Here is a 14,704-nt window from a genome sequence, read left to right as displayed (position 1 = left end):
CAGTAAGCAAATAACCAATAAGAAAAAAGTGACTAAAATGGGAAATAATTTCTATTGTGCGGTTTTTTGCCGTTATTGCATATATTAACAAGGGTGTCACAATTGCAACCGTTACTAGAAAATGGCTACACTTCATGACCAAGAGTCTATTTATAAATCTAAAATTCAATGATTCAATGATGAAAGTATCTATATATATAAATGCGGGTATTAGACATTAAGTAAAGATATTTATTGCCCAGGCCACAAATGCATATACATTGTATAATTATAATTATTTTTGTAGATAATCCACTCTGAAAAATTGGTTAGATATACATCTAATTATAATTTACTAAATTCTGCTATATATATGTACCATATTACTTTCAATCATAAACCAATATTAGATTATTATCTGCAATCACTTGAACGCAGGTGCGTACAGAGGATCTAGGATTAATTTTCAGTCTCAATATTACTATAAGAGTTATATCTGAATAAGACATAAAATCTACAAGTCACTTGGCACTGAGTATTTGTATTTACTTTGCATTGGTTCCATCCCATCTTATTATATGAAGATTTTACGAGCACTCTTTCATGTTGCGTCGCCTTCAAAGTCGTTAAAACATTTAAAATTTTGAATGGAACTCCAATCGAGAAGGGCCATCTTCATTGCTCCTCATACATAACTTGGAAGGAGATTAGTAATGTTGCTGCTTTATTACAAACGGTTTATAACTCCAGGTGAAATGACAAATACTAAGTGTTCATAAATGGCAGATTTGAATTTTAATGAACTCAAATTGACTAATATAACCGTCAATTGGGTGTGTTACATGAAGAATAGTAATATCTACTACAAATCTTTTAAGTTGTAAATGGTTTGACTACTTCACGCATATGCAGCTTTGTTTGTAAACGTGCCGAATAATAACACTCTTGGGTGTATACAAATCAATTTATTTTTGAAAAACTGGATACTGCGGAGAAAACCCCAACCAGCCCCTTGTGGACATCACATTAAAAAATTGTCTTCAAAGGTTATTAAAATATTCTTCTATGTTTTTGTGAATTTATTAAAAGAACAAAGATGGTGGGGCAAATATGATCAATGGATGATGGTACATAAATATGATGGCAGGTGAGAATTGGGAAATAGTCATTTTTAAATCGCTTACATAAGTGGAATCTTGGAGTGTGAAAGCACAGTCGTACTGTGAGAATTCTTCAATTTTTTGGTGTTTTAGACTGAACGATAGTGTCAAGTTTTCCGAGATGAAAATAGTAAGTGTTGACTTAGAATAGAAGAGACGATCTACGGATAACCCAATAATAATATTTTAAGTGATATTATCTACCAACGAGTTTAGCTCAAATGGATTAATAATAATAATCGTGGAATACCACTTTGGACATAAGAATGATTGCATAGAGTGGAAATAACACGGATGTGTGCAAAGTGATTGATTGAAAAAAATGAATAGTTAATAAGATTCCCATAATTAAAGAGTGAAGTCGATGTCGTTCAATGGCTGGAGAATTTGTTGATATCATCTTCATATTGTGATCAATATTTGCCCATTAATTGCGCTAACAGCAAATGTGGCATAGAATTCTCTCTCACCTTTAACAGTACGTTGCCGTATATGGTTCTCTATGATTGATTAGAAGAACTGGTTGAATTGTATTTTCAAATTTGAATAGATACCGATTCTATGCGGATACTTGAGAACCTGAAGACCAGAAGTGGTGAAAATGGATTGTTTGTTTTAAATTTTCAGGAGCATGAAATAACTACGAGGCAACAGTGAACCTCAGGTTATTATGCAGACAGCTTGCACTGTTTCGCCATATAATCAAGCATGTGGAACTATAGAAAGCTACGTTACCAAAAATACAACAAATAAAGGATTGTTTTTGCCAATAACACTTATTTGTGAAACCATGATATGATAAATATCGTCATTCTAATGATTTTTAAAATTCACATTTATATATTTATTTTATTTTATTTTTGTCGAACAAATTAATCACCGAGTGATATTTATTTATCCATAAAAATTGAGGAAACTCGTGTCAATTTTGGAATAAAGTTGTGGAAAATACACACTTTCTGCATAGAATTTCCTGAAGACATCAAGTATTGAAAAAGGATTTGTCTATTTCCTACGATGGGAGACTATAATTATATTCACTGAAATTCTCAACTTATTTTTTGTATTGATCGCCAAGGAAAAATTACTGAATTGATAGCCACAGCTAATTAATGATTAATTTTTTAAATAAGTTATGAGTTAGACTGTAACCAACTGAATGTTCCTGATTTAAGAATTTCATTTCGATTACTAATTAATTATACTTAGAAACACAACTTGAAAATGATAGTTGTGCACTGAAATTTCATTCCATTAGGATTATTCAATTCCTCGATCCAGAATTTTTTGCTATTATACATTATATTTTTTAATTGCACTCTGACTGCTTTCCCGACGGTATGAATGCTGAATTTTTTGAGCAACAACCTCTTGATATCGTACCCTGAATTCGAATCCTGGTGGCGTCCCACTTGCTTGTGTCTTCCACTATACTGTTCTTCTGTTATAGGGTTCGTTATTCTCCAAAAAGGAGTGAACAGAAAACAATTCTGGTTGATTGGAGAGCATTTGATTTTTTTTATCAGTTTCTTTAAGATCAAACTAAGTTAAAAATAATAAATCGAAAACTATATAATTTTTTTTTGCAACAAATTTTCAAAAAAAAAAATACTGTATACGTTTGAAATTGTAAATACTAATTTCAATGCATACACGTTTCAAAAACTGCTAACAGTGATAATTAAATAAATAGTAATTTTTGACCAGGCAATTACCAAATTAGGCGTCACTGCGTTCACCGGGATCTCGGTATTGTTCGTTCCTATCAACCGAATTTAGAAGCCTTTTTCTCTGAAAAATGAAAGGCAATCATTTTGAAAAAAGGAGGCGGTACCTTGATGGAGGATATGGCCATTTCGACCGAGGTTTCCGATAACCCAGACAGTCTCTTAGGACGTATTGTCGCTAATAAGGAAAGTTGATTGTGACGTTCCGCTGAATAAATAGCAGTGTACGTTTTTTAGTGACGCTGATCTCAATTTTGCTTTTACAGAATTTTATTATTTAAATGCCGATTAATGAGTTCTAATTGCTCATATACCTGTATTTCAAGGACCAGTTATCCTCTTTTTGACAAAAACTCACCGAGGAAGAACTGATCCTCGAAATACCGGTATAGGAGTAATAAAAACTCATTATTCATTCAAATAAGATGTTGCGTTTTCTTCCATTATGAAAGGGATCATTAGCGATCAGTGGAAGCATTCGTAGGTACTTCTCTAATCGTTTCGTCTTAGCCGCATAGGTGAGAAAGTGTTCACAACAGACTTTGTAATTCCGTCTGAACTTTATCTGGATATTGTAGACGAGGCGGTTTCGGGCATGGAAACTCACGAATTTGGATAACATCTGATCTTGTTTATGTTCTTGGCAGTGGTCATAGGAGACAAGTGTGCACGTCTATGGAAGTGCACTTGTAGCCAGCAATTCTAAGAATGTTAACTGTGTTGTGTCCCCAATTGAGACATATCGTGATCCTACGATAGCTAAAGGGACTTTTCCACGATTCATTTTGACAAAATTGAACAGGCACTTTAATGAAACTAAAAAAATGAAGAATCTGTCACTATGTATATTGCAAGTTTTTGTTTCTTAACTATAACAGTATCTATTATACAAATAACCTTAACATTATTATATTTTTTTTTACAATTTTTCGTAAGAATTCTAGCTACGAATAGATTGGCCGGAGAAATTTTATGAAAAATGAGAATGTGGCTTTATCTTTTTGGGTAAAACATACTAGGTTAGTTATTATTTCCGGTGCTTGTTAAGTCATTGTAGAACTCAAACACATAGCTTCCCTTTTTAAGTTTTTGTGTAAAACAAAACCTTATTAAAATCGGTTTACTATCTGTCTGTCCGTCTGTCTATATGTCTGTCTGTCCGTCACACGCATTTCTCGGAGCTGGTTACAGCCATTGACGCGAAACTTGGTTGAAAGGTGAACGCTCACACAGACAGTGAGTTACATCCTTTTAGGTGGAGTTTAAGGGAGGAGGGGGGTCCCCATACATGCAAAAGGGGGTGTAATTTTTTTTTCATCAAATATAGTTATGTCGGCTATCACATGAAAGGTCTTGATTAGTACTTTTTCAAGCCGATCTTAGTTTTGACATTGGAAAGTTGGATGTTGAAAGTTATCATCTCTTTAACGGATCCATTCTCAGAAACTACCAAACCGAAAAATTTGAAAATCAGGGACCTGCCACTATATGGTGCCTAGGCTCCGAAATACCCTCCTCCGATATCCTTTCAAATAATGTTAATAATAGCATATTACTGTAATTTTTAGTAATTGGCTGGTACTTAAGTTCATCCTAATATAACGAATTGGCTATAATATAGAGCATGATCCTACCAAGTTTGGTGGAAATCGCACCATTACTAACAAAAGTATAATAGATCAACGTTGTCACTTCCCTCATAAATTCAAGACTATGAATACCAATATCATCCGAAAGTGGATACTCACACATAATATAAGCGTATATTACATGCTATGTACTAATGATGCACACTCAAATGTCTTTATATAAGAAATACAGCCTCCAGTTTCCCGACTTGTTTACAAGTAGATTTAAGTACTTATTTCGAAAGTTTCTTACTCCCTTCTTCAGTACTTAGCAGAAGCTATGTGTTTACATCCAAAAACATATAAGCCTTTCATATATGAAGCGTTCACCTTCCGGTTTTTGACTTGTTTCTTATTTCTTCTATTACTGGATCTAGTTTTCGGCCTGTTTTGTAATGTCTAGTAGCCAGCCACTGATCACTTCCTATGTTCTAGGCATTTCATTTACACTATGTGAAATTTTCAAGAATGAGAATTTTGTCATGATTAGAGGCACGTCCAGAAAGTAATTGTACTGGAGTTCTCATGTCCGAAGAGAATGGTTTTTCCCAATGTTGGCAACACTAACTTCGCTCCTTCATGAGACTAATTTGGTAGTGGTATATCGAAAACTTTTGCCCTAGGATCATATCTCAAGTCAAGTGCGAAATCCTTAGTGAAAGTAAACAATCTTATTGAGATTTTTAATGACGTTAAAACTGTGTATGAGGGTTGCCCACTACATGCTTGAAACAGAAAGACAGTCTCAACAGTAGCGTTACACTTTGTCACACAAAACAAGACCAAACTGAGAAAGGGAGTTTGCCCGGTGCACGACAATTCTAGACCTTATACGGCCAACACCACGAGGCAACTCTCGTTTGGGTGGAACGCTTTCAATCATTGCTGTATTTTCCTGATTTGGCTACTTCTTTTCTGTTCACTTCCCTGAAGAAGCACATGGAGGAAAAAAGGTTTCCAACGAACGAAATAGTGAAAGAAATATCAAAAAGTTTATCTCCCGTCCTTCCATCTGCGTCGGATGGATGTTGATTATGTTGAAAAATAACCTGTAATCACGTATGCTGCTGCTGGACATGGCTCGTGTATTGGGTTGTAGTGCAACTACATACTACTCAGAATAAAATCCTGTGATTGGAAATCCTTCCGTGGGTGGGGGGTGATCTAATAGTGAGACTTTTCTGCATTGAGTGCTTTCTACCTGTAGCCATGTATTCACGAAAGAAATTTATATATTGGGTTTTATCAACATTTGGAAGAATCTTTTTTATTGAATAGCCTTGAGAGGCTTATTAAATAGAACAAGTCGGGAAACCGGAAGCTGAACGCGTCAGCTATGAAAGGTTTCGTATATTTCTTTTATAAATACATTTGACTGGACAATTCTTCCATTAATACCTAGCACCTAATATATGCATACATTATGTGAGAATACCCATTTTCGCGACAGCTTTAACCTATAATAACAAACTTGGTAGGATCATGCTCTATCTTATAGCCTACATTGTTGCAAAATCGTGATTCTAGGATGAATTGTAGTCATATAGTATATATATATAGAATATAGTAATATACTATGAGGGTATTTCGGAGCCTACGCACTATATAGTAGACACCTGTTGATTTTTTTTAGATTTTTGGGTTGGGTGGTTTCTGGAAATGGATCCGTGAGAGAAATGACCAATTTTGACCCCCCGCACTCCCCACCTTTCTAACAAAACATAAAACTTCGGCTTCGGAAAGTACTAACCAAGACTTTTCATTTGATGTTACTCATGACCATATCTGGTGAAAAAAACAACCCCTCCTCCACTCCCGTCCCTTTTGCATGTATGGAGACCTCTCTTAAATCCGACGTAGACTGATGTAGCTCACTGTATGCGTGAGGGTTTGTTTCCACTTTTCTACCAAATTTGGTGTCAATGGCTACAGCTGTTTCCGGGAAAAATGCGGTGTGACAGACAGACAGACTTAGTGTCTAATTTTAACAAGATTTCGTTTTACACAAAACCTTGAAAATTAGTTATAATAACTGATTAATCAATAATATATCATCTGCAATAAGTCCACCTGTGTATCTCGTCCAAAAAACTTCCGAAGAAGTTGTTCAGACAGTTTTTAAAGTCATCGTCGTTGGTAAATATAATGCTTCGCGTTTGTTTTAAATAGCGAGCGGAGAGGAAATCATCCACCTATGAAAGGTTCGGAGAGCGCGGCGAATGCCAAACAACCTCTGATTCGAGCTGCTAGAGGGCGGCTTGAACGCTTTGTACAACCGGGTGTATAGTAATATCCCGATGCAGGATGATGTGCCGATTGCATTTTTTAATCAAATAGCCTAATCTACATGCTATAACTGGACTAAATAGAGAGACTCATTGTCCGACCTATTATTTTTGAACATTTCCCAGTGTATTACACTTTACCAGTCCCACCAAATGTCTTCTTGGGGTAAAGATCTTGCTTTATTGATGGTTTTCGATGTCTGCTCTTGCTATCCACTTCTTCTTTCGCATTATAGTGTAATGACAGCACGTCTCATTCCTAGTGCCAAATCGGTGCAGAAATTGTTACTTGCAGTCAAGTAACAATTTCATTCATTGTTAAACGAGTTTTTTAATAGCCTTTCGAAGGTCATTTCCTTTTTTGATTTTGGTAAACTCCAAGTTTCTGAGTGAAACAAATTAACCAAAAATGAGAATGGGCGAATTTTTTTGTCGGCCGCTCATCGTCGAATTTTGAAAGTCGCCCAGTTTTTCCTTGTGATTAGGGATAAAGTTGAGGGAGGACAGAACCCGTATAATAAAGAAAACATAAAACTCAATGTGTAGTATGTGTGTGTGTACGTGTAGATTGAAAGTTTCTCTCAAACCCGGATTTTAAAAAAAATGTTGTTTTTGTTTTATAAAAAAATCGACAGAAGCTTAATAAAATATATATACATATACAGGCCGCAACACCAACTTGAAAAATACTGTTTAAGGCAACAGATTTTTTTGAACGGCTTTCTCCTTTCTTAAAGGATATTCGTGACCTGATAGACATGTTACTTAAATGAAATAAATCGGACACAAATAAAGATTCACTTAATCTTGCACTCAATAAGATATTTCTACCAAACTGGAGTGGATAATTTTCATTTAAATAGCATGAATTGAGCAGTAAACAAGTCGCAAAGGTTTGTCTTCAATTACCTCCGTAAAACTGCATAACGCAGACGTCCATAACGCTCTGAAAATTCTGTCTAATAAATTCATAATCATTGGGAATTTAGTTTTTCCTGGTTTTGTGTAAAGCAACCAAAATAAAGGTCTCCATTAGTATTTTTCGAAGAAATTCTCAGTTTTAGCATTAGTTGTGAAGTGAACGAACTGGAGATTGTCAGTATTAAATCTACTAGAGACTACCCAACCGAAAAACCTGAAAAAATGATGTTTATACTGTTATAAAAGATCTAGGCCTACCCGATAATTGTGCAAATACTATTATTAATAGTACATGGTAATGTACTATTAAGAAATTTAATAAGAAAATCCCTAAATTCGATCTACAAATACAAAATTGCAGTACCTAGTTCATAATACTGGAAAGTTTGAATAATTGCCTAATTGGCGTAAATTTAGTACAGGAATGGAATGGCAGTATCGCTTCAAACGGAATAGCTTGATATATGACGCAGAATCTACATCCTCAACAAGTCGTTACAAATTCAGTAGTGTAGTCCATCCGATTGGGTGTGGTTTTTTGGCACAAACTAAAGGGAATTTTCTTGCCTGCTCAGAGCACACTAACGCACTTGCAAACGTTTGTGGAGGCTTGGGGTTTACGGCAAGCGCCAAGCGTGCGGAGACGTATGCACCCATGCATTTTTATATAAACTATACAAAAACCTTCCATGCCGGTTTGGTTTCTGACTTGGTTTGATACTGTTGTTTGATACTGACAAAACAATTTATTACTGAAGTATTACAGCAATCATTACTTCCAAGCCACAAATAAAACTGAATGTGAATTCCGTTGAAGGGACACCGGGAGTGATAATTATCGATCCTTAACTGCTGGTGCATGAGCCAAGAAAAGCTCTAATTGAGATGAGGCACACCAAAGCCTTCTTGGGGGACATTTTTTGTCCGAATAACAAGGACTTTGTGATATATTTGTCATGATAGGGTTGGTTGAACCGTTGGTTGGCACGAGCAAATGGCACCATGGTTGCAACCGTTTTTCACAATTTGCTTGCAAAAATGCTCGTATTGTCTTCATGCGCTAGTTGTCAAATACCCGAAAGTTGAGCGTTTCTAAAGGAGAATGACCTTCGAACACGCGGCAACATTTGTTACATACTGGTTAAAGCGAAGTGGCATTTGCACTTTCAACACAACGACAACGACTTCACCTGGCTTGGGAGGAACAAGGTATGTCGTAAAAATGATAAAAATTCAGATGTGCTGGCTATGACGTTCGTGGCGAATGACTAGAAACACCGGTAAGGCGATTGACCACGTTAGTAGATTCAACGCCGTTACGTGTGCAGTTGCAAAAACATCAAAAGGTTACTCAACTACGTATCAGGTTTCTCTATTCATTTAAAAACATATTATTTTCTCAAAATTAAAAGACTACTTTTGATGGGCCTTTCCCTCCGTAATTTTGAACGAGTTGGGAAATGGAACCTTTGTATCTAGCACGTAACGTATATGCATATATTATTTGAGAATTAAGACTTTAGCGTGTATTTCATATTTAAATTCTTAGGATTTGCACTGAAATTCTGTTATATCTTCGTTAGTAATAGTGTGATTTTCACCAAACTTGGTAAGATCATGCTTTATATTATAGGCTGCATTTCATGATTCTGGGATGAATTTAAAGGGATTTTCAGTCAGTTACTAAAAATTATAGTAATTTATTATTATTAACTTTATTTCAACAAACATCGGTGTGGAGGCTATTTCGGTAGCTTTGTGATTTTTTTTCAGATTTTTCGCTTTGGATGAATCCGTGAAATAATTGATCACTTTCAAGCTCCCCCCTTCCCACTTTTGCATTAAATGTCAAAATTGAGGAGTACATTGAAAAATATTACCAAAACCTTTCATTTGATAGCCCACATGATTACATTTGGTGAATGTACACCCGCCTTTTGCATGTCTGGAGACCTCCCTTAAGTTTCACGAAGACTACCTTCTCGTTTTCAACCGGTATAGCCGTTTCTGAGGAAAGTGTGTGACAGTAAACTGATTTTAATAAGGTCTCATTTCTGACAAATCCTTAAAAAGAAATAAATACGTCCGAATTCGAGAGCTTCATGTTTTAGGTATGAATAATTTTATGGCTTTCTTATGTCAGAATATTCATGCTGATATTTCGTAAGGACTTATGGCGCAGTAAATTTACGCGAGAGACTCACTTATGACTTACTATAATTTTGTTAACAAACGTACGATTTTCACCAAACTTTCAAGTGTTGTGTTTTGAGATTTTATTTTGGAAAGTTGTGTTCTTCTAGGATGAGGGGTTTAAATTAAGCCTCTAAAATATGGTACCGTGTTACTATTCACTTTTTTGGGTAGATGTCGAAATGCGAGTATTTTAAAGCCTTAATGTCGTATAGGGTCATAGTTTCCATTTTTTCGGTTTTTTTGGTTGAGTAATTTTTGCGAAGCACTCTTCGTTCGAATGAACACCTTTTAATATTCTCTCACCTATCAATCCCCCCCTTCTCCCCACACATACAGCTATGTCTTTTAAAGCTAACGTCACAACTAAAACCTGCTTTGAAAACCTAATAAATTCGGAATCCATCAAATAATTTAATTTGATATCGTTTATGGCTATATTTGAGCATGCAAAATGGTACACCCCATCTTTACTTTCATATGCCGCTGATGGGCCGCTACTGTCCTTGTCAGTCGTCAAATCAATTGCTGCACGGCATTTATTTCTGGTGGAACATTCATTACCTTATGCAAGAACTTTGGTGAAAGTGTCGAATTCTGTTTTTACATGGCGGTTCCGAAAGGGCATCAAAAGGGAAACCAATCATACAAATTCAAAAGGGGGACAAAGAGTTTCTACGAAGAAGACAGAGCTTCTGGAGGAACATTCATTACATTACATTACATTCATTACATTAGAAATACCTAATATACCCGAAATATCAAGAATACTTGGCAGGAACGGAACTGTAGATTCTTAACTTGTAGAAAGACCCTATTTCCGTTAATCGCTAGAATTGAGGAAGCAACTCAGATTTACGATGATTTTATTATTATAAATAGCATAAGCAATAAGAAAAGAGAAACCTTCGAGGGAAGCTGTGTTACCAGTATACTTCAAAATGGCAAAGCGCTCAGGGTATGAGAAGCGCACTCCTTAAACGAGTCATAAAGCACAAGTTAGAATTGGTGCAAAGGACATCGGCTAAACGATTATTCTGGAAACGCTTTTATGAACTCGTTCACAGCAATTTAAAGCGGATCCTGGTTAAAGCCATGTGGAAGCAGCAGGCGATCTATTTGAGCTGCGCTTATCAGGCTGCATACAATGTCATGATTCTGGTGAGCAACACACCTTTTCATCGACCTCGGTCCGTTAATTGGCATCAATGACATCCGCCCTGGAAAGATAGAAGTTTTCCTTCTCAGATATTATTTCTGCTTTATACATAATTTAACTTTAGAGATTTTTTTCCAGACACTCAGTTTTATGAGCTATTAGTTCTTTTTATAGCGTTTAGAATCAATTTCTTACATAGATTTATCACCCATGAATTAAAAGATGTAGTTTCAACAATGTCGATAAAACTAAACTACGATTGATTGTTAAAATAAACAAGATAATTAGCTAATCAGTAGCTTGATATCAGGGCTTTTGTCTAAAGCGTGAAAACTAAGAAAAATTAGCATATCAAAGTGTACATTATCAGCTTATCTCTCGGCTACGAACCGGTTGGGTGTTTATGTAAATTGACGTACATTAATTATACATACATTGCTTCGTGGGGCAGCTAATCAATTTGTTGAAGAACCCATATAGGTACATATTTATTCAAGAAATTAATTTTACTATGCTAATAGTACTTTTATGCTCCCTACAAAATCATATTTCATAATTTCATAAATTGACAGTTGCTCCTAAGGTCTAAATTTGAATTCGTTCTTCAAGATATGGAAATTAGAGTAGACAATGAAAATTTAGATGTTACAGGTTCTATCAGGATTTAAACAACCTGAACGGAAATCTAAAAGATATTGTTACTAATATCCAAAAGGCGAGGAAGTTTGGAAACTGTCAGATAATTATTTGCGGCAACATGGAGGGTTCGATGTGGCTTTTATTAGAGAAATCTGGTTTGAGTGTTGACATAACTTTTTGAGGAAATTTGTATTATAAAATATAAAAGAGTTATCGACCCGCCAACGATATTTGCCTGAAGTATTTAGAATATTAGGCACCCTGTTCGAAGCAGGGGCGATTAAAATACCGTTTGAGCAGGTTGGGAAGTGCAGAGTTGATATTCCAATGCTTTTGGGAACCAAACTGATTAGCGTGCAAATATTTAACTCAATGTCGCCCACAGTTTATAAAAGCGGAAAATGCCAAGAAGATCAAAGTTTAGCATTTATATAAAAAACGTGTTAATGTTAATTAAAGAATATGTTTGATCCGTGTTAAAACACACGTTGCCACGAAAAAGGAGGTAATACACGCTGCCCTTATATATGACTTGTTGATGGGATACACCTATTGTATCTGCACTGGGATAAGTTAGTATCCATCCGGTAGCATTTCGAAAAAACTTGCGCATTGCTAAATGAGGAACATCAGAAACTGCACCTACAGCTGCCAGAAATACACAGAAGCGGCTACCTTTCTCTCATTTGCTTCCATCGTCGAAATTTTGATATTGTCCACAACAGATAATCATAAACTCAGAGTCCCTTTCAAACATCGCTCAGTATGGTGACCACAATGAGACCCCGTGCTACAGAGGCATCAGTTTACAATGAGTGGAAATTTACCATACCAACGAATACGAGGTTCGTTATACTGTAATTTACTTGGTTTTTATATTTCATCGCGTTTGTGTTGTCCGGTATTTCCCTCCGACCTAATTGAGTTTCCTAACTGCTTCCTATAAAACATTAAACAGTACATCTGCCTCCCTCTAAGTTTCGACTTATAATTTTGACTTGCGCGTTCTTTGGAAAGAAGGCTTTATTGTTCTTATTTACAAGACACTGTGTGTATGCGGAGGTGGGCGAAGGGCACAGGCTCTGAGCATTCACACCGTAGCGAATCCGTTTACGTATTGTGAGGAAACCTTAATCGTGCTGTGACACCTACTGTCTTATCCAGCTCTTCACTTCTTCTTTCGAAATCATCGAATGATATCTGAACCACGGATTGGTCGCGCAAAAAGATCACTTTGTAAAATATTGCTTTACTTCTCTAACCTACTCGGCACAAACTTTATTGCTGAATATTAAGACGAGGAATACGCTTTAAGGTCGATTTTTCTAAACTATCTTAAGATACTTTTGCCCACACCCAATTGTCACTGTCACTGCTTCTTCTCCTTTATTGCCCTAGAGTTCTTTAAGGCTCCATTCTAAGTCCTCTATTATTTTTATACTTTATCAATGACATCCTCTCTTTTCTTTCTTAAACTGTTTGCTCCAGCTTCATCCTGGCTGACGTTCTGTGAAGAAAGTGATATTAAACACAAGCGTATGTCACTCGATATGTTACCCACCCAAATCGTATCAAATTTCCGTCTCCTGCTTTTTGGTAGTCTACTCCTATTATTTGAGCTTAGACCGGTATCTTAAATGACAAGCTGCGTTCCATCGTGTTTTCACAATATACAGGGATAATATTAAAAGGAAAATTACTGCATGCCCTTATCCAAGCTCTTAATTCAATTATTTGAAATAATAAAACTTGCTTTTTCTTTTCGCTACTATTATTTATTGGTCTTGCAAATACCGATATTTTCGGAACCACTTGCCACTGCACTGCACTGATGAAGGGAACAAGTGGTTCCCGAAATATTGGTTTTTGTAAGACCAATAAATAACACTAGCGAAAAGAAAAAGCAAGTTTTAATTATTTCAAGCTTTTAAACTTTTCTGCGAAACGAAGCCCGGAAGCCCCCATGGCGCGGATAAGTTGTTGTGTTCTTGAATCAAGTTTTTCTGGTAATCTGCATCTAAAGAGCTTCGGACGAGTATTCTGTAATTTTGAATATTACGAATTTGTTCTGTTCATCTGAAAAAACAAAATTTTCAAACAAAGGGTTTCGTGCCGGCTTAAAAATGGCTGGCTTCCTTTTTTCGTTTATTGCGTTTGAGGAGGAGTGATACCAAGTACATGCTAAAGTGCGGTGTGTCATCGGCCCGGCCTACTTCAAGGATCAGGTGAAGAAGGCCGTATTTGATCGTTTATTTTGACAGAAAAAAGTTGAGTGTGGGATATTGAATTGAATAATCATACAAGTGGCGGCATCTTCTGTTGAGCTTGAGCTGAGCTCCCCACACATGCGAAATGGGAGTGCAAAATATTTTTTCACTGAATATGGCCGTGTGGGTAGCAAATGGAAGGACTCAATTAGTACCGATTCTATTTTTGACATTGGGCGGAACATAGGGAAGTGAGGGTTCAAAATGTCCAAAAAGTGAAACAGGTCTCGTTCTCAGAATCTATCCTACCGAAAAATCTAAAAAAATCACAATAATTTATCTATATGAAATCTTGACCTCAAAATATATCCCATTCCGATATCTGCACAAATAAAGTTAATAACAGAATATTATCATATTTTAGAAATTTACCCGGAAGCCCCCTTTAAGTTTATTCTAGAAGTACACAATTTGGCACCAGTGTAAGTGATAAAATAGGATAGTTTGTCCGAAAAGTTTGAAATAAGTCCAACCATTAGTAACATATAAATGGTTAAATTTTGCTAATTAACATGAATTTCCGTGACGTGTATGGCGCCATAACCATATAAAGTGAACTTGTATCAGCGGAGGGTCACAAGGGAGAAAGAAAGAAATCTATACACAGGAGATTCAACTCTCAGTACATTCTTTGAAATTTTGTGCAGACGGAAAATTCTTACACATTTTTTACCGCGACGGGAGCTGCGCTAGCCTAATTCTACGCATAAGGGCTGGGATTAGCGCGTGCATGTGATGCAGGGCAT

The 14,704-nt window shown here is 36.1% G+C and overlaps 1 protein-coding gene across 1 annotated transcript in view; it reads left to right on the top strand.

Moving 5' to 3' along the window:
• The first annotated feature begins 1,124 nt into the window (after positions 1-1,124).
• LOC119653480 overlaps positions 1,125-14,704 on the top strand; it is a 28,755-nt gene continuing 15,175 nt past the window's right edge. The window contains exon 1 of the mRNA XM_038058111.1: positions 1,125-1,269. Within this exon, the coding sequence (XP_037914039.1) occupies positions 1,261-1,269 (9 nt within the window). The 5' untranslated portion in view covers positions 1,125-1,260. The remainder of the gene's footprint in view (positions 1,270-14,704) is intronic.

This window comes from Hermetia illucens, chromosome 1 (assembly GCF_905115235.1).
Source record: "Hermetia illucens chromosome 1, iHerIll2.2.curated.20191125, whole genome shotgun sequence".
Lineage (NCBI taxonomy): Eukaryota > Metazoa > Arthropoda > Insecta > Diptera > Stratiomyidae > Hermetia > Hermetia illucens.
The sequence above is the reverse complement of the archived record's forward strand: the minus strand, read 5'-3'. Positions and strand labels throughout refer to the sequence as shown.